Below are 20,509 nucleotides of genomic sequence, written 5' to 3' on the forward strand. Positions count from 1 at the left end.
ACAGCTGCTTATTGTACGGCTACACTGTACAGCTGCCTATAGTGGGACTACACTGTACAGCTGCCTATTGTGGGGCTACACTGTACAGCTGCCTATTATGGGGCTACACTGTACAGGTGCCTTTTGTGGAACTACACTGTACAGCTGCCTATTGTGGGGTGACACTGTACAGCTGCTTATTGTGGAACTACACTGTACAGCTGCCTATTGTGGGGCGACACTGTACAGCTGACTATTGTGGGACTACACTGTACAGCTGCCTACTGGATAGTGTCAGAGCATGACCGTCACCCAGTCAACACATCCCGGAGTTCCCAGCATGGTCAGAATAATTGATTTTGTCTCCAGTTACTCCACTATTTCCTCCTGATGAATAATAAACCACTTCTACGTGAGACAAGTGGAGGACACCTTACTCAGTGGTAGAAGCTAACATTTCTACTCCACTAGTCCTTATAATGATAACATCCAGGAAAACCAATAAAAATGGCAAATTTCTAATTGTCCTAATGGCACCTTAACTATTGGGCAGTTGGACTACAGAACTTGTGCCAATTTCTAACACTGCAGGCTACTGACCAGTCATCAGCCTGTAGGGTGACAGCCTACATGGTAACACCCTGCCACGCCCAGCCCCACCCATCGTCCCCACAGTCATCAGACCGTTGGTAACAGCCCATGAGTGAATATCACTGTAGTAGCATTGCTACCCTGCCACGCCCAGCCCCACCCAGTCACACACACCCTCCCCACTGACAAGTCCTCAGCCTGTAGCTGACAGCCCACATGGTAATACCCTGCCACGCCCAGCCCCTCCCAGTCACACACACCCTCCCCACTGACAAGTCATCAGCCTGTAGGGTGACAGCCCACATGTTAATACCCTGCCACGCCAAGCCCCACCCAGTCACACACACCCTCCCCACTGACAAGTCATCAGCCTGTAGGGTGACAGCCCACATGGTAATACCCTGCCACGCCCAGCCCCACCCAGTCACACACACCCTCCCCACTGACCAGTCATCAGTCTGTAGGGTGACAGCCCACATGTAAATTTTCACTAGTTACCATTGCCACCCTGCCACACCCTGCCACAACCTGCCCCTACACCACCACGCAACTGCTCAAAAGTTAAGGTATCATAAGGATGGGTAGAATTTTGCCCTTTTTAAGGGTTTTGATATATGTTATCGTCATAAGGACTAGTGGACTTAAACTGTTCGTTTCTACCACTGACCTTCAGCCTGCGTGTCTGATCTAGATGACAGCGCACATGTACATCAACACCTTGTCAAATATTTTTAGATGCTTGCAACTTAACATGCAATGCTTAAGTCCACATGTGTTAACAACGCCATGTTGATCCATCCGTGATGTCAAAAACAATGGATTCCATCACGTTGTCAGACGATCTGGTGAACAATCAACACAAGCAAACAAGTTGAAGCAATTAAAATTACCCTGCAAAATACAGATAGTAATACACTTATATTAATATCTATTCCAATGCATGACATATTTTAACCCAGAAATTCAGAATAAAATAAACATCCAGTCAGTGTCATTAGTCGCTTGTCCGAAACCAAAGTCCAGTAAAAGTCTGTTCCGCCAGTAAGCCTAGCTGATAATTGTCCCCGTGAGACTACACTCTACTGACAAGGATGCTAAGAACCATGTTTGGGCTAGTATCCCCCGAAATCCCCATAATCTCCACACTGTCACCTCTCAGTCTCACTCCTACATCAGCAACTTGCACCATATCACCAAGGTCATATATTTCATTGCCAAGGTAATTTTCACTAAAAGCTAAGGGAGCATTCATTATTCACCAAAATGGTTCCTGTAGCCCTGGGGAGTAGTTATTGTTTAGAGTGTGGGCATTTCTTTATAGCCCCTGACAAGCAACAAATTGCGGCCCATCCTGCTGGCAGCAGGGTCGAGAAGTCAGCTTTCTACAACCGACCCATCCTCCGGGGATCTTTACATTCACAATTAGACAAAAACTATCCTACAACATTTAGTGGAGCCCTGACATTGCCTTGTAGGCATCGCTCAGACCATCAAAGACAAAGTGACATTGGAATATTGAATAACGCACAGCATTATTGTGTTACAGAAGAATGTTTCAGTATCATTTTATCATCAGGGACATCAAAGGGAGCAATGGTACCCACACAAACAGGCTGGCAAACTTTGGCCGTTGACGGCTTAGCTTGAAGTGATGCTGCATCGTTTGCATCAACATCATCCTGAGGATGACTTTCTTACAGTTAAACGAGATATTGCTCAACCTCGGAATGAAACTAACTGTTGTAGAAAGTCATAACAGGGTGTTGATGTGAGGCAGTCAGAGGAGACGCAGATGGAGGGCATCCTTGTCAAGAGATGACCTTCCACAACACAAAGCATCAGAACTTAACAACTGGACAGATATTACTGAAAGCTATCAGAATTTCATCAACAGATTTTACAGTTCAAAGTCAAGCTGTATATGAGATCTTGAATAAATTCATCGACACATATTCATGTCATTTAAATTCATTGGATCTTTTGGAATATCATTTTTCGATTTTGGTGTGCTTTAGCTATCAGTCCTTGAAGAATTTCATCAACTTATTTCTGAGTAGTTCAAAGGAAAGGATTACATTCAACATATTTTCCTACAGTTCACGACTATCTGATCTTGTAGAATCCCATCAGCAGATCAGTCAGTACAACATTCTTTTTACCATTGCTTCAAAGACTTTGATAGTGAAAAATAGGGTTGAAAGGCAAAAAATAAAATGCATTGTACAGGTTTATTATAATCATCCTAAAGCTTGATTTGGAATCGTAAGGTAAAAAAACCTGATTCTGACATTCTATTTTTAATTATTTTTTTAAATATTTAATCTTTACTGATGGCAGAACCATAAACCAACAACAAAAAACTTTACAATACAAAACAAATACTTCGCCATTAAACCATTGCAAACCAATCTGTCACAAATTGTGAATCTCAATCAAATGTAGTTTGTACTAAATCTCCATTGAATGTCCGAACACTCCCCTTATAAGCATGTCAACAAAAATGTCAACTTAAGTTTTACTGGTGAAACGAGAACAATTCCAAGTGCATATTTCTCATTAACACCCTCTTACATTCTGGCCCTCCATCCACCAACAGGACCATGCTAGGCCCCCTACAGGGACCCGGGGGGTATCCCCCCATACTGGCCCTCCATCCACCAACAGGACCATGCTAGGCCCCCTACAGGGACCCGGGGGGTATCCCCCCATACTGGCCCTCCATCCACCAACAGGACCATGCTAGGCCCCCTACAAGAACCCGGGGCGTATCCCCCCATTCTAAGCAGATATATCACATAACAGAGACACTGTATCCATCACTCTCTACAATGATGTGATGCACCGAAGCTTGGACGACCCATTATTTGTATTAGTGCTGTCCCTGAAGTGGGGTAAACTGCAGGCATTATTCCACAAGCTGCCCAGTGGAGGGGCATATTCAGTATAATTGACAAACACGGCCTGGTACAGGCAAATACACTCCCAAGGAACAGGAGGAGTATAATTTGTGTCCATTATTGCAACAACAATGAAGCTGTTTAAGGCAGCATCCCGCATAATCAATAAACACTCCACCAGTCACTGACATGCTTCAGTCACAAGGCCAGGGATGCAGGGAGTCATCGAGGGGGTGGGAGGGGCAAACAGGGGTACACCTGTAGGTTTGGGGGGAGGGTGTGGAGGGGCAAACGGGGTACACCTGTACCGGCTGTAGGTTTGGGGGGAGGGTGGGAGGATGGAAGGGGTTAACAGGGGTACACATGTGGGTTTGAAGGGAGGGTGGGAGTGGCAAACAGGGGTCACACATGTACATTAGGGGGAGGGGCTAAAGGGAGTCATCTGTAAGTTTCAAGGTGAGGGTGGGAGGGCATGCAAGGGAATCACACTGGTTCCAGGGTGCAAGGGGCAGGAGGGTTGAAAGAGAGCATGAGTGTTTGTTATTTAATGCTGCACTCTATTCAAGCTTAATGACGGCAGCCTGTTAATATTTGAGTCTGATTGAGACAATCCATTGACCGATATTATGAGATCCACACCATCGAACGTCAGCAAGCTTGACCACCTTACCCCATATGGCTGATGGGTTGCTGAAGACCTATTCTACCCAAGAATCCCCAGGGTCCAGGAAGGTACGAGACATGTAGGGAGAGGCACCTGCTCCATTCTGCTGCGACATTTAGAAGACACAGAGGCTGCTTCCGGGATTAAACAACTTGGACAGGATTTATAAGATTATCATCAAGAGTATAATCCTAGTGAGCTCCTTGTCGGGTACCAGCTCTGGTGAACCAGGCACTACTAGTTGAAGATGTGTACATCTGTTCTTGGCCGACCTTGACGTATCACAAGTGGGGTTAGGAGTGAGGGAGGCTGCAGAGTTGGACACCATGATGACATTCAGGATTTCGGTTACAACTCAACAGGCCAGCATGATGTGGGAGGTAATCTTGAACTGAAGGGACCCTAGTTGTAGAGGGGTCATGTGGAGCATAAAGTATAAAGGACTAATTTAGTAGACTAGCTAAGTGGTCTCTCCTATACAGGTTTGATCATCTTCATAGGACTGGAGACCACATTATTTATTCACTTTCCCTGATCTACTAACACACTTAGTGAATGTATGTTGCAAGTTGTGTCTGAATCCTCATCCCTCAAATTGCACCATTGCCTTCTAAAACTATCACATCCACACTTTACACCATCACAACCTGAATCTACAGCATCACAGCCGCATCTACACCATCACATCCCCATCCTACACCATCACATCCCCATCCTACACCCCCGTATCTCCACCTCACACCATCACATCCCCATCCTACACCATCACATCCCCATCCTACACCGTCACATCCCCATCCTACACCCCCGTATCTCCACCTTAAACCAACACAACCCCACCCCACACGATCACATCTCCAACCCACACCATCACATCCCTATCCTACACCCCCGTATCTCCACCTTAAACCAACACAACCCCACCCCACACGATCACATCTCCAACCCACACCATCACATCCCAACCCTACACACTCGGGTCCCCACCTCACCATCACACCCCACCCACACCATCACACCCCACCCACACCATCACACCCCACTCTACACCATCACACCCCACCCACACCATCACACCCCACCCACACCATCACACCCCATCCACACCATCACACCCCACCCACACCCCCACATCCCCACTCTACACCATCACACCCCACACTTTCACACCCCCACCCACACCACCACATCCCCACTCTACACCATCACACCCTACCCACACCATCACACCCCACCCACACCATCTCACCCCACCCACACCATCACACCCCACCCACACCATCACATCCCACCCACACCATCACATCCCCACTCTACACCATCACATCCCCACTCTACACCATCACACCCCACACTATCACATCCCTACACAGGGGACACGGGTGGCCCAGTCGTCTAAGGCGCCACGATTCGTTGTGCAGAGTTGCGTCCCTTGGCATGCCAGAAACCTATGATTGTGGGTTCGAATCCGGGTTCGCCCCGATTATGTTTCTAGGTTTGTCAGCACCATACCCGTGCTCGTGGGTTTCACCGAAGCGGTAAACGTCTGGGACCTGCATCACTTTGAGCTTTCCTCCCACATTAAGCTGACACGCCGCGATATAACTGGAATACTGTTTAAAGCGGCGTTAAACCCAACTCACTCACACACACACACATCCCTACACCATCACACCTCCCTGCCCCATCTGGAGTGATCAGCACATGCAGTCTGCCACACAGAGGCAGCCTCCCACTAAAGAGTATCATTGACTCCCTCTACCTCACCAGTTGTAAAACTACCCTCCCACAATATAAGGTCCTAACTGGATGATGAGCTAAAAATTAATTTGCACTCAATAAAAAGCCACAAAGAAAACTGAAGACTTTTTTAATACACCCCATTGCACAGAGATGCTCTGAGTGCATATTTTATAGTTTTCCAAAATGTGCTGTAGAATTCTTAATTTAGTTAATATTGAAGACAGATGACTGGTCTCAGACTGGTTCAAATCTGGGACATATTATCCAGATGTATCACTGAACATATATCATCAAAATTTGTCAAGTCATGAAAATATCCAGTTATACTATTGCAAAATCACTGCTGTCCTATTTGAAAGTGCTACATTATCATGCCAATGTCCTGTTAGTGAATTTACCCTGAGAGTTGATCACCACACAGATCTGTGAACGCCGGAGTCCCTCCCCATGTCCCAGCCTCCCACACAAAGCATCCCCTCCCAAAGCGGTCCGTCACCCCACAAGCAGCAACAATATGGCCACATACCTGCATCCGAACATCCCATCCACATCCTCCTCCACAGCATCGTCCTCCACGACGACAACCACGGTCACGCGATATACACCAGCTTGCCCATCACCCACTAATCTCCTATGCAGCTATGCTGAACACCAGCTTGGAGTACAAGCAAGGCCTCTCTACTGCCTTCAGTCACGGATACAGCTTTTAAACCAACACGGGTTATTACAGGCGATGCGGGCCGGTCGTCCGGCTGGGCTCTCTCAGCGCTACAAACTGACCACATATCCTGCCCTATTTGAATAAAACAATAATGTTCCATCTATTATCCCCTTCTAAATTGATACCCGCTCTCCTGGGGCTCGGCCACTGTAGCACCAGTACCAGGACTTAAGTAGGGAGTCAGTGCAGCCTAATGCTACTGTTGTAATGAGATAAATTTGGCGTCTAAATGATTGGGAAACAAAAGATCAACTCTCGGCGAGCAAGCAAAGGATACGACAATTTTCAACAATTTAGTAATTTGGCCATTGAGATGAATTACTGCAGCTTGCTGGTAGCTATTAGGACAAGTGTAGGGTGGGAATTGTGGGAATTACATGCGGAGACTGGAATTAGCAGTGTTTAGGGCATGATGGATGGGCGGGTTATGTGAACATAACCCAGTCCTTGTGCTTCTATTTCCGCTAGTGGTCATTACAACCAGGACGACAGCTGTCACAGTCCATGATGGACCTTTGTATGACATGTCCAGATAGTCTCCACAATCACCTCCACCACCCCAACCCACTACCAACACATCACCACCCCTCCTGCTGCATCTTGTATGTTTATGTACATAATACACCCACCCTCGATGCTTACACTCAACTGGCCATGGTTCACCATACATGCTTACACTCAACTGGCTAGAGAGTCACCCTACATGCTTACACTCAACTGGCTGTGTTTCACCCTACGTGCTTACACTCAACTGACCAGAGGTTCACCCTATGTGCTTACACTCAACTGGCTGTGTTTCACCCTACGTGCTTATACTCAACTGGCCACGGTTCACCCTATGTGCTTATACTCAACTGGCCACGGTTCACCCTATGTGCTTACACTCAACTGGCCAGTGGTTCACCCTATGTGCTTACACTCAACTGGCCACGGTTCACCCTATGTGCTTACACTCAACTGGCCACGGTTCACCCTATGTGCTTACACTCAACAGGCCAGAGGTTCACCCTACGTGCTTACACTAAACTGGCCAGAGGTTCACCCTACGTGCTTATACTCAACTGGCCAGGGGTTCACCCTACATGCTTATACTCAACTGGCCAGGGGTTCACCCTACGTGCTTACACTCAACTGGCCATGGCTCACCCTACGTGCTTACACTCAACTGGCCATGGCTCACCCTACGTGCTTACACTCAACTGGCCATGGCTCACCCTACGTGCTTACACTCAACTGGCCATGGCTCACCCTACGTGCTTACACTCAACTGGCTATGGTTCACCCTACGTGCTTACACTCAACTGGCCATGGCTCACCCTACATGCTTACACTCAACTGGCCATGGCTCACCCTACGTGCTTACACTCAACTGGCCATGGCTCACCCTACGTGCTTACACTCAACTGGCCATGGTTCACCCTACGTGCTTACACTCAACTGGCCATGGCTCACCCTACATGCTTACACTCAACTGGCCATGGCTCACCCTACGTGCTTACACTCAACTGGCCATGGCTCACCCTACGTGCTTACACTCAACTGGCTATGGTTCATCTTGTATGTTAATGTACCTAATACATCCAGCCTTGAGTCCACTAGCCCAAGCTGGTCTATTTGCATTCGTTTCAGTAGATCTCTCTCCCTACATATTGATCATCAGCTGACGCTACAAGAGAAACAAATGTCACAAGACTTTGGTTTTGGACGCGTGGAACAACTTGCATGCTGAACAGCTGTTTCCCCAGCATTCAGGTCCATCGCTACTTGTGTTTTTACTACCTCCAAATTGAAATGGAGATCCACTGAGATGGCAACCTGTGGAAAATCTAGACTTGCTTCATTTAAGGCCATAGTATTACAGTAAGGAACCCGTGAAGATTCCTGGGTAGAATAGGTCTTCAGCAACCCATGCTTGCCGTAAAAGGCGACTATGCTTGTCGTAAAAGGCAACTAACGGCATTGGGTGGTCAGGCTCGCTGACTTGGTTGAAGCATGTCATCGATCCCAATTGCGTGGATCGATGCTCATGATATTAATCACTGGATTGTCTGGTCCAGACTCGATTATTTACAGACCGCCGTCATATAGCTGGAATATTGCTGAGTGCGGCGTTTAACAACAAACCAACCAACCAACTATTACAGTAAGGGCTGGGCGGAAGGGAAAATAATCTGGTTCTGGGACTGTGAGACAGACTATGACATCATTGCACCTTTGGAGGTCAGCCATAACAATCAGTCTAAAAGAATGACAACTTAACCACATGTAATGACCAAACTACACATTGTCCACTTCTTGTACACCCACTGTTTGTCCACTAACTAGGCACACAACTGGCCATCACATGCTGTCGTCACTGTTATTGAGGGGTCATCCATCCCCTATGCTGATCCACTGCAGCTGCCACCTGCTGACATGCATCCCCACACCAGTCCAACCCCTTCCCTGTAACAACCCCATCATCAACCAATTGTCTCCCAAGGTCATTGTTACACCCCACATCATCCCACCACTTGAACAGCGTATTTAATCCCCACCCCAGTCACCTCCTAATTGTCTCCCCAGGCCATAGCTGCCACCCCGCACCATCCTTCCATTGAACAGGGTATTTAACCCACCCTACAATCATCCACTTGGACACACACCCCCAGAACACACCCAGTCCTGCCTGAACTGATGTCTCCTGTGTGTCCTGACTGAGATGTACTGGGGACGAGGCAATGGCTGACACAGACCCCCACGTTGGACAGCATCAGAGGTTGAATCTGTCACCACATTGTCATATCTGACAAGTGATTCACCACTGCAGGGAAATTAAAGTCCATTTCACAACAGAATAAATCCTTATTTGTTTAGCCTGAGTTTGCCATCATGTTACTAATTGCTGGTCACACCAATCAGTGTCACCAGGCTGTGCCATCCACACTCAAATCAGCTCTCAGACAACACCCTCTTGCAGTGAGGACCTGGCTAGCATGCAGTGCTCCACAACAAAGGAGGTCCAGAGGTCCAAAGGCTGGCAGCTGTAATACTTGTATCTGGAGCCACCTACAGTGAATGAGTGAGTGAGTGAGTGAGTGAGTGAGTGAGTGAGTGGGTGGGTGGGTGGGTGGGTGAGTGAGTGAGTGAGTGAGTGAGTGAGTGGGTGAGTGAGTGAGTGGTCCAAGTGAGTGAGTGGTGTAAGTGAGTGATCCAATTGATTGAGTGAGTGAGTGAGTGAGTGAGTGAGTGAGTGAGTGAGTGAGTGAGTGGTCTAAGTGAGTGAGTGGTCTAAGTGAGTGAATGGTCTAAGTGAGTGATCCAAGTGAGTGAGTGAGTGAGTGAGTGAGTGGGTGAGTGGTCTAAGTGAGTCAGTGGTCCAAGTGAGTCAGTGGTCTAAGTGAGTGATCCAAGTGAGTGAGTGAGTGGTCCAAGTGAGTGAGTGGTCCAAGTGAGTGAGCGAGTGAGTGGTCCAAGTGAGTGAGCGAGTGAGCAAGTGAGTGAGTGAGTGAGTGAGTGAGTGAGTGAGTGAGTGAGTAGTCTGAGTGAGTGAGTGAGTGAGTGAGTGAGTGAGTGAGTGAGTGAGTGAGTGGTCCAAGTGAGTGAGTGAGTGAGTGAGTGTCCCTTAACAATATTCCTACAATATTACATCAGGGGCACCAGAAATGGACTCCTCACATTGAACCCATGTGGGCAACAAAACCTGGTCCTTCTGTGTGACCAACAAACACTTTAACCAGCAGGCCACCCCACTGCCCACACAGGCAAGGACATGTTGATAAGTCTATTTAGTAAGATTGCTTCAGCCAAAAGTAGGAACCTGGGACAAACCTTTGTTTTGAAAATGACAAACTCATAAATATTGTTTAAAAAATGTCCTGACTTGGAACTCCAAGTGAATCTATGTACTCAACAAAGCCTACAGTTCCCGGCTGTATCAAGTAAAGCACTACCCATGAATAGACAAATCTGACATTTACAGTTTATGGGATTTGGCTGTTTTAGAACTGCAGCAGGGGAATGAAGCTCCCCTGTGTTGATGCTGCAGTTTCATCCTCCCTTTGAACATCACCATTAAATCACCACCGGCACTAAAACATATTTCAAACTTGGAATGCTTGCCTGGAGTTACAGACAGTGATGCATATTGTATAGCAACCTACTCATCAATATATTGGCATCTCCTAAAGATATACGTGTGTGGAAGAGTGCTGGACGTTAATTAAGGGGCCTGGACCTACAGAATCGGACGCCTCCGTGGTGAAGTGGACAGAGCATCCCCGGCTGTGTGATACCAAACAATGTTAAAAAATGGTACTTGTTGTTACCTTGCCTGGCGCTCAGTTTCAAGGGGATTAAACATGGACTGGTCGTCTCGGAGGCAGTATACTGTGTCTGTGTGGGGTGTCTGTGTTAAACTGTGTCATGGTATCTCAGTGGGCTAGCACTATAAAACTGGCATAGTCCGGACTAGTACAAGTAGCCCCTTGTCCAACCTCCTTGTCCAAGTGCAATAGTTTTGAACACAATGTAACATTAAACCCCATTTCACCTTCACGATTTATCCTATAATATTTATTATTATTATCTAGGGATCTAGAGTTATAACTGTCTTCACAACATAAACTGTCCCAATAATCAGGAATTTCGGCCCTCTGTAATGGTCCTGTTATCAGTGAACTATAAGTCATCTCTACTAAGCCGAAACACTGGTCATCAATAGTTGTAACAGGACCTTGGAAGTTGTGCTGACATTTACTGCAACACTTTAGATGAAACACAACACTATGTTTGAAATTGTTTTACATTCAACTGAAAGTAGGTACCGGCAGCAGACCTGCAAACTAAGTGGAATCCATAGAAATTCTCAAAAATGGTCCGTTTTCACTTGCTCATTACTTTCTTATTTATGGAGTAATACAAATTAAAAAAAATACTAGTATAAGTTTGTCCTTTTTCCTTTCATGTGTTGTGTGTTATTTGTTCATTAAGAAACAATTATAAATCTGATTTTAATTAGCAATGCACTAATGACGTCATTAATTAGCGCCGCGGGACGCTCGCCTCAAGAAATTTACCCCAACGGAAAATACACGGTCTTTTTCTTCACTCTCGCGCATTTAACACAGACGACATAAAAATAATCTAAAAATAGTAACGAGGTCACAAGAGTTGGCTCTTTGTTTTGGTATCAAATTCATTTTAAAAACGTACTATTTTGTAACAGTAAATCGTAATTAAAATAATTATGCGTCTTTAAATCATCATAGCGTCAAAAGTATTTTTATAAACATAGCAAGTTCTGATATCAATCGATTCTTCATTCAATTTCCTTTCCAACAAATGTACGAAACGAAAGCTAGCTTATCTGTGGCGCATGCGCCGAACAATATAAAACGGTAAACCACACCCGTGATTTGAAAAAAAGCGCGCGACCCACCATGCAAGATGGCCAGCAAAGAGGATTCAACGGAGATCGCGTCAACTACGTTATATGAACAAATAGGTAATGTAGAACCCTTTTTTTTGCATTTATAAATCCTTTGAACCTTTATGAACTTATTGGAAAGTTCATAGTTGCCGATGTAAAATATAAAAGTGGCTATTTTAGTGATTCATATTGCTTCGATGATCTGGCTAAGAAAACGTAAACAAATCGCCGTGTGGAGAGTTGTTATTATTATTTACGTCGGTTTTCAATGCAGATTGATAAAAAATGAAGTTGTATTTAACATTTTGAATGATTAAACTAGGTAGCGTTTTAATATTGTATCTGAAGAATGATTATTCGAACATATATTTACGATCTGTTTTTGAGAATGTAGACACGAAAATTCTCGTAAAAATACAAGATGGCGGATGTCGGAGGTCAGCTTTCATGCAAATGTTTTATCACTGAATATGCATACATTTGTTGATACACGTTCACGTAAGGCTTTCTGATAGGACAAAATGTATTTAATTTGTATTTCGGTTGACGATTTACGTCTACTCAGGGATGTTGTATTAATGTCTCATGTTTGCAATGGAGTTTTATTTTTTTCATCAAAAGGTAAGTACAAGGTAAGTTTTTTTCAATATGCTTCAACATGGGGAAGGGGTCAGACATTGCACGCTTGTGACAGTTGTCCTTGTGCCTGGGGGATGGGGGTTGAAGTTTATAGCAGTATTGCTCCCAGACCTGGCGGGTAGCCAGGTGTGCGGAAGCTATGCCCGATTTTTTAAAAGTACTGATTTAACTTCGAAATTTTACTGCATCTGCCATCTTGTTTATTTGACTTATTGACTTTTGCCATTGACTTATTACATTTCTTGGTGTGAATGTTGTCCAAACTGCACGAAATTGCTTAAAATGCAATCAAATGTTTTAAAAATTTCTGGGGGGACATGCCCCCAGATCCCCCTAAACTTTTCCGCTTTTTTGGGAAAACCTGCTCACATCCCTGGTCTACTGTTATGATATTTATCGAAATAAAGCCACTTTCGTTTTGTAATTTCCAAATAAGAGTAATGTTCACACATCGATAATAAAATGATGAATTTTTTTTATTATGCATATTTTATTGTCAATCGGCTGACATCGATGAAAGTCATATATTATCAATTGATGTTTGCGGATTTTAACACGACAACACCTAGATTTACACATATTTTGGCGATTCATGGCTGCAGATAAGCACATTAATATATCAGCATTTCCAAGGAACTGTGATTTGTGTAAATAAATTCAGTCATACCAAAAGTGTATACTTTTTATTTAATAATGGAACTTAAATACATGCACATCATGATTTGTTTTTTTATCAATTAAAATGTTTATTGTTTACATATTTTTCTAATGATTTGAACTATTTATTGAATTTGTGGTTTTTTTTGCAGATGATGAAAACTTCAAGAGATTGAAATCTATTTTCAATTCATCTGGAAGAGGTAGACGGCCTTCAGCACCAACAAACCTGATCTGCAACAACCATCTTCTTATCCAGTTTTATTACCTGAAAGACGGAAACAAGACATGGGACAATGTTGCAGATTTTGCCTCAAGCATAACCGAACTTCAGCCTCCACGACTCCGAGCATTAATTCTTAAAACTCACAACAAAGCCAAACATTTGAAGGATAATGTTTTACAAGATTTTCTCTCTGTCGAGATGGATTTGGTTGGACATTATCTTCGCCAAGTGAACGTGTCACGGACTGAATTGCTCAATGAAACAAGTGCGTCGAGGTCTACTTTGGTCACTTTAACCAATGGAATAATCTTGGACTTGGTGTCATTTCAAAAGAAAGAAGATTTTCCTCTGTCCTGGATAATTCAAGCAGCAAGCTATCTTTCTGGTTTTCGGTTGGATAAACAGTCTTTCGGAAACGATTTGAAGAAAATTCAAGAATCTGCAAGGAAGAAAAGTAAAGCACGGCATAGGGACAAACAGGCGTACAGTGATTTCCACGCAACACCCTACCTCAACATTAAAGATACTGACATCACAGTGTCTAAAGTCTGTCCACCCTCGATACCTCAACCTGCCACACCTCTTTGTCGTAAGCGAATAAAGTTGGATGACATCCCTGTTGACAATAGCCCCAAGACAACATTGCCTTATGTATGTGAGGTTGAACTGTCACCACAGTCAGCAGTAGAAAATTTGCCCTTCATGTCCGCTTCTAAAGGTAACCAAATAAGAAAGCTTAAGGGTGAATTGGAGATTTCCATCAAAGAACTGAAATTAGAAAAAGAGAAAACAATGACACTCAATGACATTATTTCAGATAAGACATCTGAATTTGAGAAACAAATGGACCAAAAGAATCAAGATTTGGAATCAAGGGAAACTTTTATTTCATCATTAAAACAGGACATTCAACATTTAAAGTTGCAAGAAGAAGCCACCAAATCATCTCTGGAACGTACGAGGAAAGAACTTTCAAGACTTCGTCATGCTCCATACTACAAAAGAATGAAACGATGGGAGAAAAAGCTCACAGAGCAAGAGGTCAGCCTCAGCAAAGGTCATGGTCTCCAATCTCAACGGACAATAAAAAACCTAAAGCATAAGCTCAAAAAATCTCAAACACTTCTCTCCAATGCTAGGCAAGAAGAGAAGAAAAGGAAGGAAAAGGTCAGATTGAACTTGAAATTGCAGGAAGTTAAAGATGATCGGCTTCCAAAGGATGACAGGCATGAGGCATCACTACGTATGCGTGAGGGGAACTCTAACAAATTCACAAGGGATGTGGTCAAGTGTGTCATTGAACTGATGGGAAGAGCAGAGGTCTCAGGCAAGAACTGTGGTTCAGTCATTGACATTGTTGTGAGGAATTTGTTTGCTATAAAGCTTGATTCTAAAGACCTCCCATCCGAAAGATCTTCTCTTCGATATGCGGACAAAGGACATGTCCTTGCAAAACGACAGCTGGCAGAAACCCTTTTACAGGCATCAAATGTTGATCTACACTCAGATGGCACAACAAGGGATCACAGCAAAGTAGTTGGACACCAGCTCTCAACAGATGGAGGCCAACTGTTGTCATGTGGCTTTGCTCCTGTATGCAGAGAAGACACTGATACTCTGATTGATGTAGCATTCAACCTCTTGAAGGAGCTGGCAGACTTGTACCCAGAAAATGAAATTGATGCTGTCTTTCAAACAATGTTGAAAAACATTACAGGTCTGATGAGCGATCGAGCCAGTGTAATGAAGTCCTTTAACAAGGCCTTTGAGAAACAACGCAACGAGACCTTGGTTGACGTTGACGGTATGGAATTTCTGCATTGTAATGCCCACTTCCTTCTTGGCATGAGCTCAGCAGCAGACAAGGTCCTTAAGCAGTGGGAGAAAGAACAAGAAGAGAAGATAGGGCGTGACTGTGCAGACAAGTTCAAGAGGTTCAGCTCAAATGCTGAAAATGCTGGAGCTAGATATATAAGAACTGCATGTGACATACTGGGACCCAGAGGCGATGAAAAAAATGGATGTAAGGACTCGTGGGAAGCTTTCTGTAGCATGCAAGATCTTCATTCACTGATTACCAGCTTCAGAGGAAACAGATTTAACAATCTATTCCAGGCTGCTGCATCCCTTCACCATCACAGAAGAGAAGTCATCGATTTCTTGAAGAACTTCATGCCATCCTTGAACCTGAAGCAGGAAAGTGTATTGTATGATGCTGAATGCGATAACGTTGATGCAATCATCATATCTTTGGGGATCATCTACCAGAAGATTACTGGCCCATACTGGATCTTGATCGGCAGAGATATCACCTACTTGGACTTCTTCATGTATGTGACAGAAATGCATGATTCCTTGAAGAGGTGGGAGGCTGACGCCAGTCAACTTGCTGAAGACCAATGTCCTCCCCTTTTTGGTATCACAGTGGACAGCAATGTCTTTCCTGGACTCTACCATGGGAACAGCACCAACAAACATTCAACGGTCACCCTACTTCTCCAGAGACTTTGTGCGCAGTTCCTGGTTGTTGTAGAAAGACAGCTCTGTGATTTCTTGCCTGGTGGCAAGTACCATGACGTGAAGGATGAGCAGCAGATCGACAAGATGAAGCACTCCAAGATAACCAACCTGATTGGTGAAGCTTGCTTTGGAGACCTAGACTTTAGCATCTTCAAGCGACGACATGCATCCCTTCATCATCACAGCACCATGAACATGTTGAAAAGAAACAAGACGTCAGTTTGGTTTGACACCAAATCTGAGAAGGAGCAGGATGAGTTGCTGAAACTTTGCTCAGAGAGGTCTGAAGGCCTGCGCAAGGCACATCAAGTTGAACAATCAAGTGTTCTCAGCAAGCAAAGGGAAATCCTTGCAGCAAACAGACTGAAGAAGGAGAGAAAGGAAGCTCAACTTGCTGCTAGAAAGAAAAAGCTGTCAGAGTCCGTACACAAACACGGAGGACCCTGTCAGCGTGCAAGGGATGTGGACATACTGCTCGGACGTTTCGACAGCAATACAGAAAAGCTGCACTTCCTTAAAGAAGAAATTAGATTTCAAAAGATTGTTTTAGGTTTCACGAAAAAACATCTTAAACTGTGTGGCAGTATCGGAGAACTTGCCAGCAATCTCAAAGCCCATCTTGGTGACGAGGAACTGCCGTCAGCAGAGACAACCATGGCAGAATTTGACACGGATGAAGAAGCTGAAGCAGATGAAGAAGCCATCATAAATGATGCTCAGTTTGGCAGCTTCAGCTTTTCAAATCAAGGACAATTCATAGCTGTCTACTTTGACAATGATTTTTATATTGGCCAAGTTTTGTCTGTTGCAACTAAAGAGCAAGCAGAAGTGACCTTCCTTGAGAAGTGTCGATTGAAGAAGAACGTTTTTAGATGGTCTAAGTCAGATGTAGAGACAATTTCAGCAGCATTTGTGTTTGACTGGGACTTTGAAGTCACAACAACCAATGGCAGAATGTGGAGTATAAGCACTCTTGAGCGGTTTATTATTCTGGGCCAAAAGTACAAGGTTTACAAAGAACTTTATTGTTAATTTTTTGTATTATTGCCGATATTACTAGTAGTTTGTTAGTTGCTACTGCAACAGCTCTACTAAAACAACAAACATGTTGACAATATTAGACATTTTGACAATCAAACTAATGAAATTGAAACATTGAATTTGGCCCACTTTTGTGTCGTATGTATAAAAACATGAATTGGTATTCACTACGGTTGATTGTCCTTGTGACATATTCCATATTTTTTATTTGTACAAGACATCATTTATTACTGTAATATATTGTTATTTGAATATGTCATTGACAGACATGTGTACTATTAGTCTACAAAGTTTTACTGCTTGAATAGTTAAGGAATTAGAGAAAAAGGAAAAATTATACAAACAGGCAATCTGTTGACATTTTTCCGCCACCAAAATTTAAGATTTTGTCATCTTTGGTAGCTTCTAACAGGTTCAATTGCATTATCAGAGACCTGGAAAAAAATAGAGTTAAAATATATAACCAATTGTGTTTGGAAAATGTTTTATATGCCTTTTGCTGTCAGAAATATTCCTTTTATGGTGATGTGAAATGTGGTAAACGACTAAATTTTCAAGTTTAATTTCCAACATTTTTCAATTTTTAGAGCTCAATATTTCTGATTATATGTCCTCAGATGTGGACAGTAATTCTACAAATGGTTTAGAGTTATATATGTTTTGTTCAAATGCTTTTTGTTTGCTTGTGTTAGTCTTTGTTTTGTTATGAATTAATGCAGAACTTGTCCAAATGTAATTAAATTTGCCCACGTCTATGACAATGGATGTTCGATTGTCAATATCTCAAGAACTAATAAAGATATCTTCATAATTCTTTTTTTGGTTTGCTTGTATTCTTTGAAAGTTTAAGAAAAGTCAGTTTGTTATGTCAAAAAAGGTAGTTCAAATTTTTGCTGCTGGTACCTACTGAAAGTGAATCTATACTTCAACATCAAAGACAATACAGGCAGTGATAGAAATTAGCACTAGCACGCTAGCCCGTTAGTCCGAGCTAGTTTTGTAATGGTATTCTTAGGGCTGGAAGAATTTCGAACATTTTGGGTGTGGTCATGTACGATATCACAATTCAGGCTTGGCTTTCTAGCTAAATATATATACACGTATGGGTGTGATGAACACAAGTGATTCAAGTATTCTTAGTGATGTCATCGACCAGGAAATGCTTCAGGAAATACATCAACACATGTGGCTGGATGGCCGCAACTGTCTATCTGGACCCCACCAGCAGATCCCTGAGTGGTACTATCTCCCTCACAACAACTGTCTATCTGGACCCCACCAGCAGATCCCTGAGTGGTGCTATCTCCCTCACAACAACTGTCTATCTGGACCCCACCAGCAGATCCCTGAGTGGTGCTATCTCCCTCACAACAACAACTGTCTATCTGGACCCCACCAGCGATCCCTGAGTGGTACTATCTCCCTCACAACAACTGTCTATCTGGACCCCACCAGCAGATCCCTGAGTGGTGCTATCTCCCTCACAACAACAACTGTCTATCTGGACCCCACCAGCAGATCCCTGAGTGGTACTATCTCCCTCACAACAACTGTCTATCTGGACCCCACCAGCAGATCCCTGAGTGGTGCTATCTCCCTCACAACAACTGTCTATCTGGACCCCACCAGCAGATCCCTGAGTGGTGCTATCTCCCTCACAACAACAACTGTCTATCTGGACCCCACCAGCGATCCCTGAGTGGTACTATCTCCCTCACAACAACTGTCTATCTGGACCCCACCAGCAGATCCCTGAGTGGTGCTACCTCCCTCACAACAACTGTCTATCTGGACCCCACCAGCAGATCCCTGAGTGGTGCTATCTCCCTCACAACAACAACTGTCTATCTGCACCCCACCAGCGATCCCTGAGTGGTACTATCTCCCTCACAACAACTGTCTATCTGGACCCCACCAGCAGATCCCTGAGTGGTGCTATCTCCCTCACAACAACTGTCTATCTGGACCCCACCAGCAGATCCCTGAGTGGTGCTATCTCCCTCACAACAACAACTGTCTATCTGGACCCCACCAGCGATCCCTGAGTGGTGCTATCTCCCTCACAACAACTGTCTATCTGGACCCCACCAGCAGATCCCTGAGTGGTACTATCTCCCTCACAACAACTGTCTATCTGGACCCCACCAGCAGATCCCTGAGTGGTGCTATCTCCCTCACAACAACTGTCTATCTGGACCCCACCAGCAGATCCCTGAGTGGTGCTATCTCCCTCACAACAACTGTCTATCTGGACCCCACCAGCAGATCCCTGAGTGGTACTATCTCCCTCACAACAACTGTCTATCTGGACCCCACCAGCAGATCCCTGAGTGGTGCTATCTCCCTCACAACAACTGTCTATCTGGACCCCACCAGCAGATCCCTGAGTGGTACTATCTCCCTCACAACAACTGTCTATCTGGACCCCACCAGCAGATCCCTGAGTGGTACTATCTCCCTCACAACAACTGTCTATCTGGACCCCACCAGCAGATCCCTGAGTGGTACTATCTCCCTCACAACAACTGTCTATCTGGACCCCACCAGCAGATCCCTGAGTGGTGCTATCTCCCTCACAACAACTGTCTATCTGGACCCCACCAGCAGATCCCTGAGTGGTGCTATCTCCCTCACAACAACTGTCTATCTGGACCCCACCAGCAGATCCCTGAGTGGTACTATCTCCCTCACAACAACTGTCTATCTGGACCCCACCAGCAGATCCCTGAGTGGTGCTATCTCCCTCACAACAACTGTCTATCTGGACCCCACCAGCAGATCCCTGAGTGGTGCTATCTCCCTCACAACAACTGTCTATCTGGACCCCACCAGCAGATCCCTGAGTGGTACTATCTCCCTCACAACAACTGTCTATCTGGACCCCACCAGCAGATCCCTGAGTGGTGCTATCTCCCTCACAACAACTGTCTATCTGGACCCCACCAGCAGATCCCTGAGTGGTACTATCTCCCTCACAACAACTGTCCATCTGGACCCCACCAGCAGATCCCTGAGTGGTGCTATCTCCCTCACAACAACTGTCTATCTGGACCCCACCAGCAGATCCCTGAGTGGTGCTATCTCCCTCACAACAACTGTCACTGGCTTGTCTAACACAGCAACAGCACATTGTGTCCTCATCAAGCAAAGACAAACAAGGAAAATCCTTAGAACTTTTTAAAAACTGACAATACACATAAAAACCTTTTGCTGAACATTTACGTTCACACTGGAAAACAAATAACACAAGCACAGGGAACAGTTTTAGGGTTAATAGCTTGAGATATGAATACTGGTTGAAAGAATTTCATGACAAACTCCGAGCTTATATCTTATACACATAAAAACTGTGCCTGAACTTCAAGGCTGAACATGGCTCTTCAGATCATATTTTGTACGTTTAGTGTGATCATATGGACTA

General features: G+C 44.5%; 3 protein-coding genes across 7 annotated transcripts in view; 2 read left to right on the forward strand and 1 right to left on the reverse strand.

The window, feature by feature from the left end:
• The window catches only part of LOC124111860 (talin-1-like), a 325,376-nt gene that overhangs the window by 237,792 nt on the left and 67,075 nt on the right, over nucleotides 1-20,509 (reverse strand). The window lies entirely within an intron of this gene.
• On the forward strand, nucleotides 11,395-17,904 carry LOC124143727. The gene is made up of 2 exons (XM_046512785.2): nucleotides 11,395-12,080; nucleotides 13,454-17,904. Exons 1-2 carry the CDS (start codon nucleotides 12,023-12,025, stop codon nucleotides 17,077-17,079), a joined length of 3,684 nt encoding a protein of 1,227 aa, XP_046368741.1. The 5' UTR covers nucleotides 11,395-12,022; the 3' UTR covers nucleotides 17,080-17,904.
• On the forward strand, nucleotides 18,191-20,269 carry LOC125379293. Its single transcript, XM_048395568.1, has 2 exons — nucleotides 18,191-18,731; nucleotides 18,951-20,269. The coding sequence occupies exons 1-2, from the start codon at nucleotides 18,191-18,193 to the stop codon at nucleotides 20,267-20,269; spliced, it is 1,860 nt and encodes a 619-aa protein (XP_048251525.1).

Source organism: Haliotis rufescens, unplaced genomic scaffold (assembly GCF_023055435.1).
Source record: "Haliotis rufescens isolate VD_foot unplaced genomic scaffold, xgHalRufe1.0.p SCAF_14, whole genome shotgun sequence".
Classification (NCBI taxonomy): Eukaryota; Metazoa; Mollusca; class Gastropoda; order Lepetellida; family Haliotidae; genus Haliotis; species Haliotis rufescens.

Excerpts from the sequence above, each read along its gene's own strand:
- LOC125379293 (XM_048395568.1), top strand. The coding sequence starts at position 18,191 with ATGGGTGTGATGAACACAAGTGATTCAAGTATTCTTAGTGATGTCATC. Across the intron at positions 18,732-18,950 it reads CACCAGCAGATCCCTGAGTG|CGATCCCTGAGTGGTACTAT; the intron begins GTGCTATCTCCC and ends GCACCCCACCAG.
- LOC124143727 (XM_046512785.2), top strand. The coding sequence starts at position 12,023 with ATGGCCAGCAAAGAGGATTCAACGGAGATCGCGTCAACTACGTTATAT. Across the intron at positions 12,081-13,453 it reads TACGTTATATGAACAAATAG|ATGATGAAAACTTCAAGAGA; the intron begins GTAATGTAGAAC and ends TTTTTTTTGCAG.